This window comes from Haemaphysalis longicornis, unplaced genomic scaffold (assembly GCF_048455015.1).
Source record: "Haemaphysalis longicornis isolate Haplotype H1 unplaced genomic scaffold, Haemaphysalis longicornis Haplotype H1 scaffold_6, whole genome shotgun sequence".
NCBI lineage: Eukaryota > Metazoa > Arthropoda > Arachnida > Ixodida > Ixodidae > Haemaphysalis > Haemaphysalis longicornis.
The window spans coordinates 66,566,386-66,590,378 of NW_027526407.1; the positions used below are offsets into that span (position 1 = coordinate 66,566,386).

Here is a 23,993-nt window from a genome sequence, read left to right on the forward strand (position 1 = left end):
CACAAGTCTCGCTGCTGCTTCTGGTACGGCAAAAGCAGCTATGTGGCTCTTCAGTGCGGAGTGGCGCGCAACCAGACCTGCATTGCCTGCAATTGGCGTCACCTCAACGTGATGTGTATCCTACTCCGCCCGGCTGGCCGCACCCCGCTCAGATCAACGCCGCAGGTACAAGCTCGAAAAGGTGCCCCCGCTGTTGTAACGGCTTCGAGCGGACACTCCGAGGCAGTGTTCGTATTGCTGCAGACGGCCCGATCCTGAGCAGAGGATGCACGTCGACGTCTAATAGTGGAAACGCTTTCATACACCGGCCGCCAACAGGTGTTCATTCGTCAGGATGGGTCTAAAGCACTCAAATGCACCGTGGTCGGCCCAGAAGGGCTAGCGCTGGTCAAATTTGGCAGGGCGCGGGCTGCCAATGGACAACCGGTCACTTTGGCAGTCTTGAAAGTTCCTGAGATTTGCTCCGTAACCAGTCCGCAAATGGACAGCGTGCCAATATGTCAATACATGCACTGGATGGAAGGTGGTACGACCTCGCAGATCCCTTGTAGCTAGGTGCCAGGCAAGAAGATGACATCACAATAGTGATTTGACCTCACGCCTACTGGAAGGTGCCCTAGGCAAGGTACAAAGCATCAACACAGACCTCACTGCTGTACAAAAATTCCCAGGTTGGAACGTGCAAGGAATGGATTGGTTTCTCAGCATGCACTTATACTAGTACCACGCTTCTCTCATGCATTTCACCGGTACATGTCGAATTCGACCCGTCCGGTATGTTATGGCTCGATGCCATCGGCATTGATCTCCCGAGTCCAGAAAAGTCGCTACAATACAGCCCAAGCGAAGTATGTAAACGCAACATCACACGTACCCAAGGTCGATGCCAGGGACCGCTTATGATTCAGGCTCGTGGTTTTCCACATAAAAGGGCAGTCTCTAACGTACGAAACGCCGTTTGCCGGTGCAACTCAATCGGTTCCGGCAACAGCCCGTTTCGCTCGAACAGTACGACCAGGCAATTCGAGCGTACTTTGAAGAAAACCATGCGGAATGAGTTAAGGAACAGCAGCGTCCAGGCAACAACCTGTTTTGCATGTCGCACAATGCTATCATCCGGAAGGATGCGTTGACGACTACGCTTCGAGTGGTCTACGACCAGTTTAACTTCTGAAACTTGGTCCACCATCCTTTGCAAAGTGGATGCCGTTATTAACAACCGACCTCATACGTACACTTAAGACATAACAGAAGAAAGACGGCCACTTACGCCTTCTCAATTCTCGATAGGCAAGCGGGTGCTTTGCACGCCGCAAGAGTTGACAGTGACCGAGACGTCTTCAACCACAGCCGAGCTACAACCGCGAGTCCGCTACCGGAAATGCTGACGGCAGAGGTGTGGCGAAGGTGGAGAAAACCGTGTATGCTGTTGCTGCGTTCACCTCACAGCCGTACTCCGGCTTCTTTACCGCAACTGAAGGTGGAAGACGTCGTGATCGTGCAAGGCTACAACGCTTTGCCGGTGCAGTGGAATATAGTGACATCGTTGCACTACGGCGCTGACGGCGTTGCTAAAGCTTTAGCGCTGTGACTAGCAACGGTTCACGTTATAAATTGGGATAAAACAGGGTTCACTGTATGCCAAATGAATTCCCTCAAGTTTTTGCAAATTATTTGCGAGCGTACTCACGCTTTGCATTTTCAATTTGGTTCTAACAACACTTCAGTCGGATTTAAAGTCAAATCAATCCCCTCCCCTTCTGTAGTTTTCGAATACCGTGCGCATACTATCATGAGCAATATTAAAGGGAACACAGGCGTGCGTGGCAAACAGCCTCGAAACAGACTCAGAAAGATACGCGAACGGCGCTGTGAAAAACAAAGGGGGAAAGGAGGGAGCTGTATTACTATACTTCGTTTCATACATGAAGTGCAACGCTGTGAAGGCCTACAGAAGTAGTCCGCAAAGAAAGTGTATCGCTCCGCGCTTTTTTTTTCTTTTTTTTCTTCCGTGTGGTCTAACGCGTCGTTCTCGAGAGAAGTCACCGAATTTTAAAGTGCATGGGTTCGAAACCACGTGGCGACATTTTTTTTATTTTTCGCGCATTTTGTGGGAGTTCAATTCTGAATCCTATTTTGTTCCCAGTAACTCAAATAACTACGCGCGTGCGGAAACGAACTGCACGTATGCGTTCATTTGATGCATACCGTGCTCATTTGTGCGGGCCGAAACAAGCTCGCACCGATGTTTGACCAGCAATGGTGTCGCGATTCTGCAGCATTGTAAATTTACCTCATTGGTTCGGGCGAGAACTTGGTGTAAGAAGATGAAGTTAAGTCATTGAGTAGTTAGCACAGCTGCTCCAACCAGGCTGGGTTAACAACAGGTGTTCACTTTCAACTTTCGTTTTCGCCGTTGCCATGATGATCCACTTCTTTCTGGGCCTCTCTTAAAACATTGCGCATGGTTTTGATCACACCGGGCCGCCAGCACAGCAACAGGTTCAGTTTTTACCGAAACAGTTTGGAGCCGACTTTGGCACTGCACTCTGGAGTGGACGGAAGCACTTCGCGCGAATAATGCATCATTGGTTATTCATTGGAAAGGCCAGAAAGCAGATTTCTGTTTCTTGGAATACTGATTTATGGCACAGAAACGCACAATACATAGTTTAGATTTGTTATTCGCCCGTTTCCAGTCCAAATCATGCGGCATTTTTTGTGAATACTTGTGCGTGATTTGTTTCTTCACAACAATGTTTTCCCCGGAAGCACGAGTTATATTCTTTTTTACCATTGAAAAGAGAGCTCTTTAAGCTATGCTCTTATTCGCCAGAAAATCAGTATTTTAATGGATGGGTCAATTGTTTTTACTTACGGAACCTTGATATGGCCTGTTTTTCTGTGTTAAGGAAATATCTATGGCATATGCTAGTGCAGTGACAAGAAAGAGTACTACCTCATGAGTTGAAGATCTGTTGGCATACATAAATGCAAACAGGGGCAATACGGATTGCGTGCCATAGACAAATATTGCAGCAGGAGGCCGACTTTCGCGGTTTGACAAACAAACTTCATTTATAGGAGAGCAACTCTGGTCGATTTCCTGGTGGGTTCTGACTTCTTCCTTCCTTCCGTTGCATTCTTCCACCCAGTTTTTTCAAAGTCATGTGATCGTGCCGGCTGTACACACTTCACGACAGAACAGGAGAGCACTACAGTGTAGAGTCCTTCACAGCCCGGGTCACTTGGTGACGTTAAACCCCACAAACAAAACCACACGACGAGGAAACAGTTTGTTTTGTCGTGGTAACAGAGCCTCAGTAAAATATGTGTTTGGGCTATTTGGTGCATTGCTTAAGGAAAACGAGCGCTGCAAAACCAGGCCACAAAACACGAAGAGCGACGAGACGGATGCGCTGTTTTTCTGTCCTGGTTTCGCAGCGCTCGTTTTTCCGCAAATAGCAAAGCCTTTTTGGGGGAATTGGCTCCGCATGAATCAGCGCGAGCAGGCTGGATAGAAAGGTGTCTACGCTGCGGCTCTGCCAGCTGACCCTCGTGAACAAAGCCGCAAATGACAGGTAACGCATTCCTGGGAAGTGAAACGAATTCATCAACGATTTCCACCAGCCCTGTCTTCGGAATTAATTGATCGCCCGCAGGTACCTGCGGCGCCAGGCAATGATGTCGCTGCGCTCGATCAGCACAAGGGTCCGTTTTCTCTGATCAAAGGTGAAGCCGATGTCCTTTATTAACCTCCACAAGGTGGTTTTCGTGAACTTGTCGTCGTCTTCGTTGACAGCCTGTCGCACACTGTCCGGTGTTTGGATCTCCCTCCTGGCGTACATGCTCTGCACTTTCAGACGGCTAGCATGGACTGTGGAGCTTTCACGTTTGACGGTTCGCGAGCTTGAAATCTTCACGTCGTGAGGTCTTTTTTTTTTTCGAGACACCAAAGGCCCACGCAGACGCCTCGGAGCGCCTTCAATTTCGCCACGGTACGGGGCGAAATTGAAGGCGCTCCGAGGCGTCTGTGTCCTCGCTCATAATAGTACTGCCAGCACAGATTTCTTCGGGAAACGCATCCTGGTACGAGCGTACACATTAGCAAGTATACGGGCTTGGCGTTCTTTGACAACTTTGATGTGCGAACCCTCGACAAAATGCGTAGAGGAGCAGTGGTCGAAGCCGCACTGCTGGACGCCATTTCTTCGACGCTGCCCCAAATAGTAAACAAAACACGGCAGCCAAGGTCACGTGGAGAGCGAAAACCTGGTACGAAAGCGACAAACATAAAATACAAACTCGCATATTTCGATTCTTTTTCAAACAAAACGGGCTTTTTTTGTCAAGCTGATGATAAATATTTATGCTTGAAAGTTGCCGGCGAAGCATTTATTGTTTCTGGCTCACCGCAAGCAACACACTACTTTTGGTCACGGAAGTACACAGCGCAAACAAGAGCGCTAGCTTTGACAGCGTTGCACTTGATGTATGAAACGGAGTATAAGTGTTGGCACTCCCACCACGCTGGCATTTCTACAAAGCAGCAGTTTACGTCATTTCGCTGATAATATGGTATCCTCCGACAGCCGATAAGACGCACGGCGGGAATGGGAACAGTTGTTAGAACAGCGTCCCCCTTTCCACTTTGTTTCTGACGACGCCCGCTGCGTATAACTGATAGGTGGGTCTGAGGGTGTTTTCTACGCAGTCCTCTGTTCCCTTTCATATTGCTCATAATAGTACTTAAATTTATTCATATCATCTGTCGAGTCTGCGGCCTTTTTACATTGGCATTCAAAAAATTCTTCGGTGCCGTAAAATGTCTTTACGTGGCTTTTAAACGAAACCATGTTAACTTCTGTTTAACTTCTGTTTAACCGTGTTAACGTAATATTTGTCTACTTCTACATGCAGGTGTGTTGTTATTCCCTATTTTCAGGGCATTATTATCAGAGTCAGCTCCTGCTAGCCTTTCTTGCATTGCCTTTTGTCTTTGCCATAGGCACACATATCAATATTTGCAGGGAACAAAGTTTTTGTGCGTCAAACGTTTTTGCGGCTGTCTATCAATGAGTTCTTCACGGTTACTTCAATCTAAACAAGAGCACTGGAGCATAGCGCATTCAGCCCTTGGCTTGGGTAAACATCGAGTTGCGCCTTCGAGCTAGACCGCGCTGAAATTGCAACGCATGGTATTGTACCCGGCAAATGTTTGCGAATACCCTTCTGTTCGCGAAAAGTACCAACATGGCAGCAGAGGGCATTCAATTTACGGCTTCGGATAAACATGTGCGGTTGCCTTTGAGGATAGCACAGAAAACCAATTTTTTTATGGGGCAAATGTTGACGAATTCATGGTGTTTCCTGTACCTACTGCGGTTTTGTGCAGCCTAATGCTGGCTGTATATTGCTGCAATGTATGGAGCACTTTTCGGTTTACTAATGATGCATAAGCTAGTTGTACGTACACAGAGCGGAGGGTAATGCCTACTGAGGCTGTATGCAACCTAATTCTGCCTGTATGTTGCTGCACTCGTATGGAGCACCTCTCGGTTTACGATTAGTGCATAAGCTGGTAGTACGTACACCGAGCCGAGGGGAATGCCTACTGCGGTTGTCTGGAACTTAATGCTGACTGTTATATTTCTACAAACTATGCAGCACCTCTCGGTTTACGAATAGTATAGAAGCAATTGGTACGGCATAAAGTGGAGGGCATAGTTTTTTTGCTTGAGATACACTGGCTGAGATGAAGCACTTTCGCGTGGCTCCTGGACAGTAGTGCGGCGCATGCGCAAGGAGCAGTGATGTCTCATGTCTCACGGCGCACAGCTGGCTCACCGGAGCCGCCGCTGCCGCGATTGGATTGAATTGGGTGGGTTGGATTAAATTGAATTGAATTGGATTGTAAATCGTTTTAGCAGCAGTAAGCATGATAATCAGCTAATCCTAGACTACCAGGAAACGTAAGAATAACCAGCTGATCCTTAGCTCACGCTACTTATATCCTGGCGTAACCGAGCTAAGCCACTGCTAATTTTTTACATTATTGTCTCTTATCTCTGCTTGCTTCTACCTTCGAAGCCTCTTTTTATGGTTTTATAGCGAAGCTGTTTGTTCCTAACTGGTGCCTCTCATCGTTGTGGCTAAAACGCACTGCAGGATAGCCAACTGACATAACGGGATTCACAAAGCCACAACGAGCGCCTCAAGAAAAATAAAACGTTTCCTGTGGTCCGAAATAAAGAATGGTCCTTCGCGTTATGAGACCGATGTTTAACGAACTGTGTCTTTCCAACAATCTTTTTTCACTGCCCCACTTTAACCAACCACTTACACAAAAAACACAACGATGAATCTCATAGCCAACCTTGCTAGCAGAAAGCGGCTAAAATTGTTTGAGGTTCGTTAGCGTGTCCATCACAGACAGCCCCTCTGACGGTCAGGTGAGCCCTCCACGCTTCAGTAATTATTCGCGTAGGATCACCAAATTACTCTTTCAAGTGCTTTGCATCAACGTCGTGATGACGTATGACCACACGTGATTTCCAACTGCCGTGTAGAACCAGGACCATGACGAGGTCGTTCGGCACCCCGTTGTCACTATCTGTGGCTAAGACCCTGATTCTTTTGCGTCCAGAGGAAAGTCCTTTTTCAAGGTCCGCTGAATCAGGTTGCAGGAAGCAATCCCAGCCCGGCACTCGAGGAACAATGTTCTACCATCTCAAGTTCCCTACACGGGTAGCAGTCAAGCCCCAAGAAAAGTACAAACCTTTCTCTTTTTGCCCGCCACTAAACACGGTCTAAGTAAGGGGCTTCGATTCTTCTAATTTTAAAATGTTCGTTACCTAATAACAAGTAGCCGCATATTGAACAACTAAACAGCTTACCTTTTCTGAAGTATACTTGTGTGTTTGGAGTGAGATTTCGGCCTAACACGGCTGCTTCTACGCAGCAAGCGGGAGAAAAGCTAGCGTGACATTTTTTTGTCTATGGCGGTTACAATTTTTCTATCAATGCTGAAAAGGCCGGTCGGCGCTTCATAACATCGGACATGAGTTATGATTTTGTTACTAAATTTTTGTGCTGACGTGAATCTTCACCATCACTGCTGGGTAAGTGATTTCTAATATCATCGTCAAAGTACACAACATAACCGATTCAAGCACATTTGAACTAAGGGTCCAATAAAGTATCTTAATTTAATTAGGCAATGCCCTATATACTGACCCTGAATCGTTATTAACCCTAAGCGACCGGTCGAGCGTCGAAATGAAGTTTGCTGTAATTGAATGATGCGCAGCGAAAGATGCTTCGACTACATTTGTGACGGATGTATAAAATTTTATGCGGCATTGAACCGTTCGAACTAGGCGTATTTATGTTATGTGGTACCTAATTTGCTACAGTAGAGTCCGAAAGGTTTGTTTGTTCCCTTGCGGATGTGGCTTCGGTTTACAAATACTGTCAAACAAGCGTTTAACATTAATCTTAACTCTATGTGATTGTATTGGCGGACAACGATATTCAGGAATGGCTGCAAATGCCTCGAAATGATAATGATGGTGATTAGAGGTCGAAGTTTTTGGTAGGTTAGTGTTAGGAACTTTCTTGCTATATCTATGAGAAGCAGAACTTGCATCACACTACACACTTTTTTTTAGTTTTGAAGTAGCCTGCGTTATTAAACTTTATTTAAACGGGAACGAGCAGAAAATGCTTGGGGGTACGTTTATGTCGTACCATCGGACATCTCAACACAAGTATAAACGCGCCAATGTCATTGGGCTCAGCAGATAAATATAACGCCTCAATTTTAATCCCCGCCTTTTTGGCTTCCTTATTGTTGGTAACCCAAAAAAACGGCCGTTTTAGGGGTGTCAGTACGCAACCCGTTCCCCACAAATCTACTCCTCTTGCAACCCTCCTTTTTAAAGTATAGCATCCACACCGCCTCTTACATTCGTTTAAGACTCACTGGCACAAAAACAGTCGTAGAACCTCTCGACGTACTCACCAACGTAACTCGACATTAGCTTAATCAAAGTGGCCATGTCTCTCTCGTCACTACAGTAAAGTTCTTCCAGCTTGCCTGTTCTACTTTTCTGCGCCCTCTCAATGGCAAACGATTTCCCCCTGGTCAGCACTTTGAGCCCTAACTGGTACGTAACTTCCTCCAACCTACGATACCCTCTTGAATCCATACGAGTCCCCTTGAAACGCGCATCTAAACTATCCCCGCTTCTCATAGTACGTGTCAGGTACTGCTGGGTGCAGTTTGTTTTTCCGTACTCACGCTAGCCTAAGATTATAGAACCCTCCGGGGTCGAAACGACATAGGCACCAGATTGGGAAGGTGCTTCCCAGCTGCTTCAAACTCGGGGACTCAAGTTCACCGTCATGTTTGTAGGAAATTTGCATTTACAAAGTGCTCTCAAAGATCGAACAGCACTTTGCCCAGGCCACTGTAAAGAACGGTGTAAAACAGACGCTTCCCACTGGCCAGACCTTATCACGTAAAGAATTTTGTCCTTTGAAAACCCGTGAATATTTGTAGTGTTAAAGCTGGCTGACTGTATCATGCATAATTCACAGCATTGCTCCCTCACCGCAAGTTTTACGTTCCCTCAACTTCGGGTAAGTATTTCTGACTGCACCGCTTCGAAGTGCGATATGCATGCAGAGCTTTAGAAATTCAATAAGCATTGGTCTATGCGTTCCTGCTTGGTAGTAATTTCTGAAAAACCTGGACACCACTTTGCATATTATGCAGCCAACCGAGTCCCAAGACATGACGAAGAAAAGACACAACATAGTCTGTGTTCGCAGTACAGATTTATTCAGAAGTAGAAGAAATGTAAAAGGTCTGGGAAGCAAACATAAAAAATTCCCCCGCATTTCCCCGAAGGGGAGTATGAGGAAGTGCGAAGCACGGGGTGATGCTATGAGGGGACTCGCACTAGACTAAACTCGACGCGCTCTCAACCGCTATTTATACGGACCTCGACACGCGCTCGACCGCACCTGCGCTAAGCCTGCGCTCGACTAAGCCTACCGCGGTCGCACGTGGAGCCCGCCGACACGATGGGAAGGGAAGAGGAGGAGCGCACCGCACCGCAGCGCACCGCAGCTGCGAAGCGCCGACCGGAGTGAAGGGAGAGGAGGCGCAGTCACGTGAGGGGCACGTGCTCGGACGTGACGGGTTCGGACGTGGCTCGTTCGGCTCCTGCTTTTTTGCAAAGTTTCCGGAGATTTTTTGATAGTGTTCCCCTGAACTTTCTGCATTTTTGGATTCGTGAAGTCAAGAGGAACACGCTGATACCCTACTTTTATGGGTGAGTGGACGTTTGTGACTTTTATGGCCGCTTTTCTAGCGACCACGCCGTGACTGTGGAAACGCTAACCGCGCTCGTGCGGCGAGGCATCGCTCGCCTGCCTTTTCTCGCCGGGAGCTTTTTTCACGGACTTTGTGATGGAATGCGAGGTGGAAGGGGAGCCCTTAGCCCCCGAGAACTTTACTAAAGACTTCGGGTGGCAGCACGTTGTCTCCCGACGTTCTTCAGTGCGAAACTCGGCCATCAACCAGATTGGCGGCAATGCGAGCGGGCTTAAGCCTAACGCCGATTCGAACGCTATGGGCCGCGCCGACCGCGCCGACCTTAAAAGCAAGATCATTCGAGGGGGCAGGATGCCTCCGCTGCCCAAAGAAGAAGCGAAGATCGTCGTGCGGCCCCGGGGAGGCCTGTGTATCAGCAAGGTTGGACCTACTGTCGTCGCCGACGCCATATGGCAAGCTGCCGGGCTCGGTCTGGCGACGCGGGACACCGACACGATGTGTCCCAACTTTCAACAAAATATCATGGTGATAAGCACACCCAGCAGGGACAACGCTGCATGCTACGTCGGCATCGAGGGCATCACCGTCACCGGTCAACGCTTCGAGGTGAGCGCTTACGAGGCAGCACCCCACTCCACGTGCAAGGGCGTCATTCGAGGCGTTCCTCTTAGCGACGGACCCGCGGAGATCGAAAAAAAGCTGGTCAATTCAAGAAACCCCGCGGCGCTCGGCGCCAAACGAATCAAGAAAACTACCACCGTAGTGGTCCTGTTCGACGGGTACAGGGTGCCTAATTTCGTCTCCTACGGCGGCACAATAATCAGGTGCACTTTATTTCGCAAGCAAATGGACGTGTGCTACAGCTGCGGCCGCCTCGGGCACCGCTCCGATGTCTGCCCTTCGCCTAACGATGCCGTCTGCAGGGGATGTGGAGAAGCAAACCCCGACGCTCAGCACAGATGCTACCCCAAATGCAAGCTGTGCGGAGGCGGTCACCTTACGGCCGCCAAGGAGTGCAAGCGAAGATTCCAGACACCGTACCTGGTCAGGCGCAGACGGGGGGAACGCTCCCGCGCCGCGGAGAGTTCGAGACAGACCGTCACCTTCAACGACGACGATTTTCCGTCCATGGAGACCTCGAATCAAGCTCAGCAATCACCGTCTCAACGCCCATCCGCCCGCAGCCGCTCCCGGTCCAAGGGGAGATCCAAATCTAGTAGCCGCTCCCGGAGCCGTAGCAGGAGCCGTTCCATCTCCAGGATCCGGTCCAGGTCGAGATCCCGAATCCGATCCAGTCCCAGGTCCCCATCCGGATCCAGGGGCCGTTCGGTTTCCAGAACCCAGCCAGCATCCGGACATCAGCCCGCCTCTACACGTGGCGGGAGGCAACCGTTCCTCGCTTGGGCCGATTTGGTGCGTCCCAACCCCAGCGCCAATACTGGGGCCGCTCCGGGCGCTCGTAACAACCCGCTCCCAGAGCAAGCTAGGGACGCGGAAGTCATTCGTTTACGCAAAGAGAACGACGACCTTAAGAAAATGATCAACAGGCTAGTTAATGAAATGGCAGAAATCAGAAAACTCGTTTCGAATACGTCGGGTAACGGTGAGGCAGTCAGGGCCACCGAGACTCCAGTCGCGGCTCCGGTAGACGGTACTGCAACATCCTCCAAACGCAGGGCAGTGGTCGATCACACATGCGAGTTGGGAGTGTTGACCGCAGAAGTTGGCGAGATTAAGCAAACGCTCACTGCGCTCGCAGACGGCCTCAAACAGGTCACCGCTAACGTCAGCCTTCTTAGCGACAGCGTTCGGCAAATTCAGGTTGCGCTCGGGGATCCCAACAGGGGCCTCGGAGCTCTCGAAGATCGCATCGACGCCAATGAGGCGCGAATGGCTTCACCTGCTACTGTCGTACATCCTCTAACCGCTCCCACCGTACTGAGGGAAGCTACGCTTAAGTATCCCACCAACGCGGTGACAGAATGTCCCATTTTTAGCGCAACCTTAACTGCCCCGCTAGGCGGTAGTCAGTTCGATCAGCCCCATAATGGATAGGTCCAAAGAAGGTTTTCGCATTTGGCAATGGAACTGCAGGGGGTATTCTACCAAGAAAGCCCCTCTGCAGCAGTTTTTAAGGTATTTGGCGGTTAAACCTCAGGTCGTCGCACTCCAAGAAACATTAGTCTCCGCCGCATCGCTTCAAGGCTACAGAGCCGTATCGGGCCAGCCTGGTGGCCGTGGTATTTGTACTTTGATCGATAAAAGGCTAACTAATCTCACCCACGACCTCAAGCTGGCGAGCGGTAGACTCGAATACGTCATGGTGGAGGTACTGCTCGACGCGCCACAGCGGAATCAGCGAAAAAATAGCGTCTTCGTCCTCAATATCTATAGCAACCCTAGAGACTCGCGCCAACAGTTCAAGACCATCCTCAAAAAAGCGACCGACCTGGCCGGCCCTCGACCCTTGGTCGTCGTAGGTGATTTCAACGCCCCGTACGGCCTCTGGGGTTATGTCTATGACACTACCAAGGGGCGCAACTTTTGGCAAGACGCCAACGAGATGGACCTTACTCTGGTAATAGACAAGGCTTTTCCCACACGCATCGGTAACTCCGCAACCCGAGACACTACACCCGACCTCGCCTTCGTCAAGAACGTGGACGACGTGGGATGGGAGAACACCGCCATGGAGTTCGGCAGCGACCACTACATTTTCGAGACGCATTTCAAGGTCGCTCGAAGTATGGTCAGGGAATTCACGTTCGTCGATTGGGACCATTTTCGCAAGATTCGGGAAGAACCCGGGAGAGCGAGTGCACCTGCCAGCCTCGAGGAATGGTGTGAAGGCATCCGCAACGACGCTTCCGCGGCCACCAAGAAAGTGGTAACCGATCTCGACGTCGAGCAAATGGATAGTAGGCTTGCCCACCTGATCGCGGCCAAAAATGCCCTGCTCCGCCGATGGAAAGGTCAAAGACTCAATCGCAGACTTCGAAAGAAGATTTCGGAGCTCAACAAGGTTATCGATGACTACTGCAAAGTGCTGTGCAAGCAGCAGTGGGACGAGCTCTGCGAATCCATCGACGGACAGATACGTAACGGCAAGTCCTGGGGCATGCTGAAGCACCTTCTCGACGTAAGCGGCCCCAAGTCAAACCAGAAGCACACATTGGCCCGGGCCCTTCACGAGGCCACATGGACTCACACGGGCGACGAACTAGTCTCCAAACTCCTTCAGAAGTACCTGCCCATCCGGCACAACGGGGATGTGGTGACGCAACTCCCGGACTACCGAGGCCCTCCTCGCCCCGTACTGAATGAAGACTTCTCCGTTGCCGAGGTCAGACAGGCCATCTTCGCGCTCAATCGCAAGTCTGCGCCGGGTCCCGATGGGGTCACTAACAGAATGCTGCGAAACCTTGACGCCCCATCGATTGCCTTTCTGACCGACAAGATCAACGAGGTCTGGAAGAATGGCGTTGTTCCTGCAGAATTGAAAATGGCCTGCACGGTTCTCATCCCAAAACCCGGCTCGGAAGCTCGGAAGCTCGGAAGCTCGGAAGCTCAGGCCGATTTCTCTAACGTCTTGCGTCGGCAAGGTAATGGAGCACGTCGTCCTTAATAGGATTAACAGGTACCTCGAAGACAACGGGATTTACCCGTTCAACATGATTGGCTTCCGAGTCGGACTCTCGACGCAGGATGCCATGAAACTAATCAAGCATCAGATCGTGGATGGCCGTTCCAGGGACGTAAAGGCCCTGCTCGGCCTGGACCTCGAGAAGGCTTTTGATAACGTGCTCCACACCTTCATCGCCAAAACAATTTCGGACCTGGGCCTCGGTTCCAGATTCCACATGTACGTCATCTCTTTTCTAACTGCCCGGAAGGCCACGCTTCGCATTGGAGACTTCCGCTCCGACGAAGTGCCCCTCGGAGGACGGGGAACTCCTCAGGGCGCCGTAATCTCCCCCATGCTATTTAACATCTCTAAGATTGGCCTTTCGGAGAGGTTGGCACGAGTCGAGGGCGTCAAGCATACCATCTACGCCGACGACATCACCATCTGGTGCTCCGGTGGCTGCGAGGGAAGAGTTGAAGAAGCTATGCAGGAGGCGATCGATGTGACCGAGCAGTACCTCCGCCCCACCGGACTTCGTTGCTCCCCCGCAAAGTCGGAGCTTCTGCGTTACAGAAAGGAGAAGGGAGGCAGACCCAAAGACTGGAAGCCAGTCTCCGAAAGCAACATCACTCTTCGCACCAGTGACGGGGGGCTGATACCCAGGGTCGACGTCATTCGGGTCCTGGGCATGTTTGTCGAATTCAATGGCGGGAATGGAACGGCTCTCCGCAAAATCATTGCAAAGACGGAAAACGCTTTCCAGCTCGTTCGAAGAATTGCAAACCGACACCGGGGCATGAAGGAGGACAATCTCCTCAGGCTGATCAATGCCTTCGTACTGTGCCACTTCACGTACACGATTTCCATGCACAACTGGCTCAGAGCGGAACGAGACAAGCTCAACGCTCTCATCCGTAAAGTAGTCAAAAGGGCTCTCGGATTGCCCATCAGGACTCATACAGAGGATCTCCTCAAGCTGGGGTTACACAACACCGCCGAGGAGATTGCCGAAGCCCAAGAACGCGCACAACTCGCTCGCCTGAACACCACAGCAGCAGGCAAACGCATCCTCGAAGAGCTAGGCTACCCTTCAGCAGGATCCTCGAGGAGCAGTACCCCGATCCCTAGGTGCATTCGAGAGAAGTTCATAGTGGCCCCCGTGCCCCGAAACGTGCATCCTGTCAACAACGAGGGCAGACGCAAGGCAAGAGCAGCAGCGATCCTCAAACAGATCAAGCAAAAAAACATTATAGCAAGCTTCGTTGACGCTGCGGAGTACATCAATGGGAAGACCTTTGCCGTCGCTGTGGTCGACTCCAGCGGAAATATTTCTAACTGCGCTTCCATGCGCACATCAGACCCCCAAGTCGCTGAGCAAGTCGCCATCGCCCTCGCCCTGCTAGACGGTCGTGGGTCAGAGATCTACAGTGACTCCAAAACGGCAGTGAGGGCTTTTCAGAATGGCCGCATAGCTGAGCAAGCTGCTCGCCTTCTTAGCGTTTGGCGTACAGATGCTCTCACGCATCATTCAATTCACTGGTTCCCAGCTCATATAGGATCTCTCGCGGGTGCTCCCCCGAACCTCAATGAGTCTGCTCACGAGGCTGCGCGCGACCTCACTGACCGCGCTTCCTCTGTAAGGAGAGCTGACTCGCCTCCCCCTTACGGCCACAGGGATGCTCCCGCTACTTATAACGAGGTCACGAAATTTTTCTACATGTCTAGAAGGGTCTTTCCACCCACTCACCCCAAGTTGAATAGGGCGCAAGCCGTTTCCCTTAGACTATTACAGACCTGCACATATCCGTGTTTGGCAGTTCTACACGAAGTTTACCCCGACGTATATCGCGACGACACCTGCCCGTCCTGCGGACAGACCTCTACTCTAGCTCACATGCTCTGGGAGTGCGGGTCCGCACACCCCAAGTTCAGCAAGGAGGAGTGGGACTCTCTTCTGCGTAGCCCCGCTCTAGACAAGCAAATCCTGGCAGTCCAGCGTGCCCGCGACCGGACCGGTGGGCTAGACCTGCCGATCCCGACGTGGGACTAGCCGGGTGCGCGACGAGCTCGCGTCATCGCCGGACCCTCAATAAAGTTCTTTCACTCACTCACAGTCACGTGAGAGAATGCAGAACTAGCGGGTTTGTAGTATCACGTGTACACCACGCAGTTATCAAGCCGCTATAACGCCGCTGAGTCGCCAACGCACGCCGCTGACGACGTAGTTTGAATGTGTTCAAGATATAAGGCGCGTTACTAACACGGACACCAGCGTCGCGTCCGTGGCTTAGTCGGTGGAGCGTCGCGCTGCGGCCGCTAAGTCCTCGGATCGAAACCTGGTGATGGATGCTCTTTTTTTTTATATAGTGTAGTGGCCTGGCTGGCGCGCCGAGAGAGGGTGTTGCGAGCTGGAGAGTAGTAAAGGGGCTTTAGGAGAGTAGGCGAGGGGGGAGAGGGGGCGCTATGCGAGCGCCCTCACGCGTCGGAAATCCGGCGCCGTTGCTAGGCACGGTAGCTAGCTCCGTTGCTAGGCTGCGGACGGAGGACGGCGGTGGAAGCAGGAGTAGGCCCGACTAAGAAGTGCTTCGCACTTAAAAAAAACTTATTCTGGCCTCTGAATTGGAGGCGAGGGCTAGGGTTTGTGTAAGCACCATTCCTTCTAGGCTCGCTGTGCAGCGTTTTTTTTTTTTCATCGTTATCATTCAATGCGCTTTTGTATTTAGAAGACTGGTTCCCTCCTACTTTACATACAATTCTTTGCGTTCGCTGAGTAACTATCCCTGTTCAATAGTTTCATTTCACTACCGAAGGCACATAAAATGTAGGTGAAATTTCTTCGCAATTAAAAAAAACTTATTCTGGCCTCTGAATTGGAGGCGAGGGCTAGGGTTTGTGTAAGCACCATTCCTTCTAGGCTCGCTGTGCAGCGTTTTTTTTTTCATCGTTATCATTCAATGCGCTTTTGTATTTAGAAGACTGGTTCCCTCCTACTTTACATACATTTCTTTGCGTTCGCTGAGTAACTATCTCTGTTCAATAGTTTCATTTCACTACCGAAGGCACATAAAATGTAGGTGAAATTTCTTCGCACTTAAAAAAAACTTATTCTGGCCTCTGAATTGGAGGCGAGGGCTAGGGTTTGTGTAAGCACCATTCCTTCTAGGCTCGCTGTGCAGCGTTTTTTTTTTCATCGTTATCATTCAATGCGCTTTTGTATTTAGAAGACTGGTTCCCTCCTACTTTACATACATTTCTTTGCGTTCGCTGAGTAACCATCCCTGTTCAATAGTTTCATTTCACTACCGAAGGCACATAAAATGTAGGTGAAATTTGTTTGTAGAAACCATTTTTATCCACATGGATAATAAAGGCGCACTTTTGAATAGACTACCCGTTTTAATGTAAGCGACTGCTGTTTGGACCAGTTACACAAAAATACACGAAGAGATACAGTCAGGTTTTCGAAGTGGTTCACGATAGTTTGAGAGGGAACGCCAAATATGTACAATGCACTACAGCAAGCAGGGACCTTCTTGGGCGGAGAGGCAGGCAAAAAAGTCAGCTTTAAAGCATGCGGACAAAACAAACCAGTAATCGTTTCGTACCTAACGCATTAGTGTACTCTTAGAAAGCCATTAGGATTTTGTCCTCATGAGTAATAACTTTTACATTAACAAATTGTCACATAACAGGCCGAAACAGGCAATCCATTACCCCGCGCAAGCTTTGAAATCAGCGTGCATTGTTTTCCTCTTTTCTTGTTCCCACGCTCCCCAACAGCATGATATTAGGCAACAAATCAACTAGCTTCTCCGTTCATGTTCTCCTTTCGTACCTCTTGATCTAATAGTGGTCCCATTTGAGGTCCTCAAAACGCCAGCCCCGTTATCTGCTAACGGAAGCACCAATTCCTCCTCTATTGCGAAAAGTGCTTCTGGACAGTTTCTTCTTGTTTGCAACCTGTTCCTTATTTACAAATAACTTTCTAACCATATTTCTTTCACCTGAGCTTGCTTTGTGTATACAAAATAGGCGCACTTAAATCACAAAAGAATAAATCTTGTATATAGAGAGAACCTTCAGAACTAGACATGTAAGGCAGGGTTGGTGTCTAACGTGTAATGCAGAAAAAAATGGTCCAGATAATAAGAAAAGTTAAGTCATGCATGCACTAGTGCAAAAACAGTTTCCGCTGCAAAACCCTGTTTTCTGGTCATAGCCTCACGGTTACGCTTGTTTTTGAGCAGTTCATTTTCTGAGGCCAGCACGAAAGGCAGATACCAGAGCAACATGCCCACAACGCGCTGTGACCATTTGTGGTATTCCAAGCTGCCAGTTGTTTGGGATCAAAAATCGCAAAAAAAAACTTCTGGCTACTTTGGAAAAGCGACTTTCGATACTGTCGGCACACTAAAGAATTGTCAAGTCACATGCGTAGAAAGGACCACACGCATCCAATATTTCTTTGAATGGTCAATCGACAGCCATCTTCCTGAGAACTGAATTCAAAGTAACACGACAACAGAACCACTAATAAACGCATGTGGTTACGGCTCTTCACAAGCACTGAACGCTGTCATCAGACACTACACTACTAGCAAACACTGCGGCTTTACATTGACCAGAATATCAAGCCACAAAATCGTCTTGTAGTACAGCCATGTTGCGCCCCACTTTCTTTAAAGTCACCTCACGTTCTCAATACTTGTTAAGTTCCTGAACATTCACAGTTTTTGTATATGGAATGAAGGGCTGTAGTGAGTTCTTTGAGTTTTCCTTAAATATTTGTCGCTTAAAATTGGAGGATGGCTTGTGACGCGTCTTCTTTCGCTTGCCACACATCCCGAAAAGCTGTTCTCCTTGAGCGATGGCCTCCTGTACAAGGTCATGTCGGAGTGCCTCCTGTAAATAAAACACAAAAAATTAAAAACAACGCATTGAATCACTTAATTGTGGAGCTTTTTTTTTCTCTGCCCCTATTTTTTTAGTTTTACTAAAGTCACGTGTGTATACTTCTGTGGTACCCCTTCTTCTCTTTTCACTCCTGCTTGGGCTTTGTAAAGCCTGCAGTATCCTAATAAATCAATAAATAAATAAATAAATAAATAAAATACACAGTTGTTGAAGACAGGAAGATATTATCTCTACGGAGACCCGCGGGGCAGAAAAACAGCCAAGAAAACTGAACGGTATCCGCACAGATAGTTGAAGTGTTAAGGTTATCGAATTCTAGTGCTATCAATAACGCGAGAACCAAAATAAGGTAACATCTAAAAACACGTTAAAGGGAGCACGCAAACTTTTCATTGCTTTCAGTTAAGAAAAAATATCCCTCATTTTGAAGTTCTTAAACATCACCCACATAAGCAATACCAGCACTTGCCATGACTCCAATGACTCTTTACTCTGCTGTTCAGTAAAGCCCATGCGTCCTACTACATAAACTCAATCTCAGGCAAACTTTCGGCGCTGCAATTGTAAGTAGTGGCTCCAAACCATGGCCGGTGCTGTGCAAGGCAATGTTTCGCGGTAAAGAACTCAAGGTAGTCACCTTGCATTGTACCGTGCGCAGGAATCACCCATGTGGACAAGTGGTACAATCTACCCGTGAGGTAATGCACCCATGCCGGGGTCAGCGGAAGAAGCACCGCGGAAGGTGCTTTTCCGCGGGAGATCGGCCACCTCCCAATATATATATATATATATATATATATATATATATATATATATATATATATCAAACATGCAGTCCTTACTGCAAGTGCTATTCGGCTACTTGAAGTCGCTTTATAGCGCCGAATGCGGTGATTGTCATTTTGGCATGATACTGGCACAAACAAGTCAGTCGGGAGTAAATCGGGCGCGATCGGAAGCGGGAATCCAACCAACGACATCCGCATAACGCGTGCGGTGCGCTAACAACTGCGCTATCCTGGCGGCGGATTACCTCTCGAGTTAAGCGGGGGCATATATTTAGGCAGGTCCAGAGACCGGTCAACTAGCGCCGCCCCTCGACCACTGCGGGAGACGCGGAGCGTCTTTCGTTATCCCACCGGCTCGCCACTTTAAAAGTGGTCAAATGTCGGGGTGAGCCAATGGCATTTCAGGACTGCTGTACAGAAACAGAAATACAAGGACGAGGGATTCCGTGAGAACACGCATCAAAGATGCAGTCCTTACTGCCCGTGCTCTTCAGCTACTTGAAGTTGTATAGCCCGAATGAGGTAATTGTCCTTTTTGTATGATACTGGAATAAAGAAATCAAAGTCGAGAAATAATCCGCCGTTATAGGAAGCGGGAATCAAACCCATGACATCCGCATAATGCGTGTATATATATATATATATATATATATATATATATATATATATATATATATATATATATATATATATATATATATATATATATATATATATATATATATATATATATATATATATATATATATATATGGCAAGCGAAAACTGACAAAGAGAGCATCTGATGTTTGGAAATAAAAGTCGGTCCCAAGCAAGAACAATCGCAAGAAGGTTTGCTTAAAACCGAAAAATGACTTTCCTTGGTCACATAAAGGTTTACATCCCATTACCGCAGTAATGCAATGTAAACCTTACTCTAACGAAGGCAAGACATTTGCCGATAAATAAGTAAATGTCCTTCTGATTGTTCTTGCCGTGCAGGCACTCAAGAAAACCAAGGAAAACAAAGGGGGAGATCTGGTAGGTCATTTATTATTCTAGAACCAGATACAGCTTTCTGAAAGATAGAAAAAAAGTTGATCCAAACATCCAAAGATACAAGCCGGGTGGGACCCTAACACACGATCTCTAGAATACGCGTGTGGTGCGATGACCACTACGCTACTGGCGAGCCTCGTTTCCATCCACTTGCTTGTATATTTATCTTAACGTAAATGGTTCCTGTATTTGGGGATTTAGGGGGGCTAGCCAGCGCCACTCCGACAATCGGGGTGAAGGGGACCTTCTTTTTACCCACGGGCCGTGATTCGAGCGTCTACGACATGTCGGGAGTGGTCCACAAGCGTTTGAACCGTCTTAAGCTACCTATGGCAGCAAGCCTGCCGGAACAGGAACCCTCGCTACGCATATAGCTAATCAGAATGGGAAATGACGGGCTCGTGAATATTGACAGAAATAAGGGTAGTCAATCAAAAAAGCCAAGGAAATTAAAGCGTAAAATGTGATAGGTCATTTATTATTCTATAAACCGATACAATTTATTGAAAGTAATAAAGAACGAAATTGGAGAAATACATGAGAACTTTAATTTTCTCGGCATTTGCTGCATTCGGAAGTTTCGGAAAAACCAGCGAAAAACGACGCGAAGAACAAAAAAAAACCAGTGAGTGTGGTGTCCTTTCTTTGACTGCGCGTTCGTGCTTTTTTCGCTGGGTTTTCCAGAACGTGAGAAATGCATGCACTCCGGGTGGAATCCGAACCCACCACCTCCACATATACGCATCTACTGCGATGACCTTCACCAGACCACTCCGCTTTCGTGGGTATTTATCTTAACGGAATTGTTTGCTGTATTTACGGGTGGTAGGCAGCGTAGTGGTAGCCAAATACAATGAACGATTACGTCAACATATACACGCAAGAAAGTGGAGGGAATTCAGCCCGGCCTGTGGCGTAGCGGTCATCGCCGCCCATTCTCAACGTCGTGGGTGTGCGAAGTTATATATATATATATATATATATATATATATATATATATATATATATATATATATATATATATATATATATATATATATATATATATATATATATCTATATATATATAAATATATATATATATATATATATATATATATATATATATATATATATATATATATATATATATATATATATATATATATTGTGAGAAACTGCGACCGGTACCCAGGTTCGTACGCTTTGTTCCCCTCGAGCTCCCGCTTTTTCTTCCTCTCCTTCCCCGCTTGGCTTCGGTTACACCACCTTTGTGGGCGATTGCCCGCGGAACGAGCTTCCAGTTTTGACTTTCGGTTTTTGCCTTCACAATATATATATATATATATATATAGTCAGGTAAAAGATAAGAACAACTTTGCGGTTAACTTGTTTATTATAAATTAGTCCGACAGTTTCGGAAGTGGAACTTCCTTCCTCGGGGTCAATCCCACAATGAACACCGAATCCTTATGCACACTGCATGCGAGGGAGTCTCTCTTCCTCTCCCTCATCAAGGAGGGGAATATGCCAGAGAACGTAAAACATCCGGTAACAACACGGCACTTGCTGAGTGGAAAAAAAAAAGGAAAGGCGGTGGTTTTAGTGAGAAAACGGCTCGGGTGGGGGAAGGGAGCGGGACCAAATGTTTCTATCGGCCCGCTGCGGCTGGGATGAAAGAGAACTGACAAACAAAATACAGACAACGCGTGAGCACAGATGGGAAGAGCGGGGCAGTGGTGTAGTAACTAAGGACGCGGTCTTGGCCCTGCATTTGTTTCATGGGTTCACCCAGAACAGACCGTTAAACGGAGAGGCATTGCTTTTACCAAGAAACCGGTGATAAGTCTACTTTGTTTGCCCTTTGAAGGGCCGCGACATGGCGACAGAGAAAGGCACTAGCGGCAGCCAGCGGCGAGCCGCACAGCGGTCGGACCGCGCGGAAGACAGGGGTCAAGTTACACAGGGGCGCGGCGAGTACCCCGTCCGTCCTTGGCCGCAGCGTAGAGTAATGTAAAGGCACACATACGACGCGACAAGCGTGAAGTTCAATGGAGGGCCGACACAGAAAACCACTGAACTACGCCACCGCTATGTCTCAACAGAACACGACAATCTCACGGTACGGCCAGACCGGCACTGCCGTTCAACGTCACCTCCCTCTCTTTTCTTACTCTTCTTAGTTGTCCCAACGTGGACAGCATTTATCGCGCAGCACGTGCAGTGCGGGGTTTAGGCGTCTTTTTTGGGCGGCGCTCCCTCTCGGTAGGCGCCGGTAGGAGCCTGCCCCTTCCCCGCACCCTGAACCGGCGCCGACGAGGTGGAGACTGGCGGTTTGTCAGATCATTCAACTGCGAGGCCTCCCATTTTGTGCGCGAGGTCCGCCGCATGTGCCAGCGGAAGGAGTTGGGAGCAGACGTGCGCTACATCGATCACGCCTTCCACGAACTACCGGCACGGAGGGTCTTTGCTGCTGACGGGCTCCACGCGAGTTTTGAGGGCGTTGCGCTGCTGGCGGAGCACTTCCGCAACGCTCTCTCGTTCAGGGCGCTCGGCTGGCAGCGGAGACCCTTTAAACCCCGGGCACCGAACAACCCAACACCAGGTGCAACGCCGGCACAGCGGGAATGCCAGCGGGCTCCCCCTTCTCCCGAGGTCTCTCCCACCACAGCTGTGACCCCGAAGACTTCGCCACGCCGGCCCAACGGGACACGCCAGACCCCCCCTGAGACGACTGACGCGCGTGTTCGCAACGACTGACTCCGCCCAAGTAAAGGTACGGCCCGAACGACACGACCCTGGTCGCGCGCCTTCCTCTCTCTTCGCAAAAGCATAGATAAGCGAGTGCGCTACAACTTGCACAGCGCTACTTTAAAATCATATGCAACAGCGCGTAAAATACCTAAAGGACTGCGGCTATGGCTGACACCGGCAATGACCGATCTTAATGCGGATGAAATGGCGCGGTGGAACAATATTCTTGAGGACGCATCCTTGCAGCTAATGCAGGTAATAATAGGACACGGAGAAAGAAAGACATTAGAATTAGAGAAGTTGGAAAATTCCCTTCAGAGCAGCCCGGAGATATCCGAAACGGAAAGAATGGAACTCAAGGGATACGAATCCCAAAAAGAAGGAGGTGTAATGAACCAAAAATTTAAAAAAGATGCGGAGAGACAATATCCCCATTCCAGATCACTCCTTTAGGGAGCAGGGAGTTGGATACTCAGGAAGCCAAACCAGAACTGAGAATTCTTCCATTCCGGATAATCCGGCTGCTGTACCCTTGGGTGAGGAGAAAAGCATATGTCCTGTGAGTCAAACCCCATCTGAAAGTTCGGCGCATCCAGAATCCAACGTTGTCAACCTATCGGACGAACCGCTCATAGAATCTGAACTTAAACTGCTGTCAAAAGGTCTCACATTCTGTCCCTCTACGGGTAAATTTAATGAATTTCAGCTGTACCAGGACTTAGACAATTTTGCGAGGAACTTGCGCCTTCGTGAATACTTCTACGACCGGGAAACGACCCCAGACAAAAAAATTCCGGGAGCATCAGACAAATGTTGGACACCGAGCGATGGTCGGGACAAACATCTCGATATGTACATTTCGGCCGTTCAAAAAGACGTGTTGAATGCATTAAAGAAAACAAAACCTGTCCGCAACAACCTATCAACTGATGAGCGCAAGGCCCTTTTCTCACTCCGCCAACGGGATGACATTGTTATAAAGCCGGCGGACAAGGGCGGAGCAATAGTCGTAATTAACAAAACCGACTACATTAGGGAAGGACTCCGACAACTGAGTGATGAGAATTTTTATGAGGAACTTCCTGCGGACCCAACACAACAGTTCGTGTCGAAAATCACCCTTGAACTCACAAGGCTTCTTGAAAATGGCGATATAACTAAGGACATGTTTAAAGCAATGACGCCCACCCAATCAGCACCGGGACGCTTCTACCTACTCCCCAAAATTCACAAACCTGGCAATCCAGGCCGCCCTATTGTATCTTGCAATGGTACTCCAACAGAATCAATTTCCAGCTTTCTTGATTTTATTTTGAAAAACGCAGTTCCCACAATTCCGGCCTATATCAAGGACACAAACCATTTTTTGAGAGAGATGTCTGGACTGGTAATCCCCCCTGGCAGTTTCCTGGTTACAATGGATGTCTCATCGCTTTACACAAATATCCCCCATTCAGACGGCATCAGGTATACCGTGGAGGCATGTCAAAACGCTGATATGGCACTAGAGATCAGTGAGCACGCCCTTACTGCCCTACTTGACCTTGTGCTT

At 48.7% G+C, this 23,993-nt stretch overlaps 2 protein-coding genes across 2 annotated transcripts in view; one reads left to right on the forward strand and one right to left on the reverse strand.

The window, feature by feature from the left end:
- The first annotated feature begins 13,605 nt into the window (after positions 1 to 13,605).
- On the forward strand, positions 13,606 to 15,088 carry LOC144141617 (uncharacterized). Its single transcript, XM_077673159.1, has one exon. The coding sequence runs from the start codon at positions 13,657 to 13,659 to the stop codon at positions 15,016 to 15,018; it is 1,362 nt and encodes a 453-aa protein (XP_077529285.1). The 5' UTR covers positions 13,606 to 13,656; the 3' UTR covers positions 15,019 to 15,088.
- A 1,129-nt stretch (positions 15,089 to 16,217) lies between these two features.
- Positions 16,218 to 23,993, reverse strand: part of LOC144141618 (uncharacterized) — a 104,837-nt gene continuing 97,061 nt past the window's right edge. The window contains exon 6 of the mRNA XM_077673160.1: positions 16,218 to 17,870. The gene's annotated coding sequence lies outside the window, so the exon portion shown is untranslated. The remainder of the gene's footprint in view (positions 17,871 to 23,993) is intronic.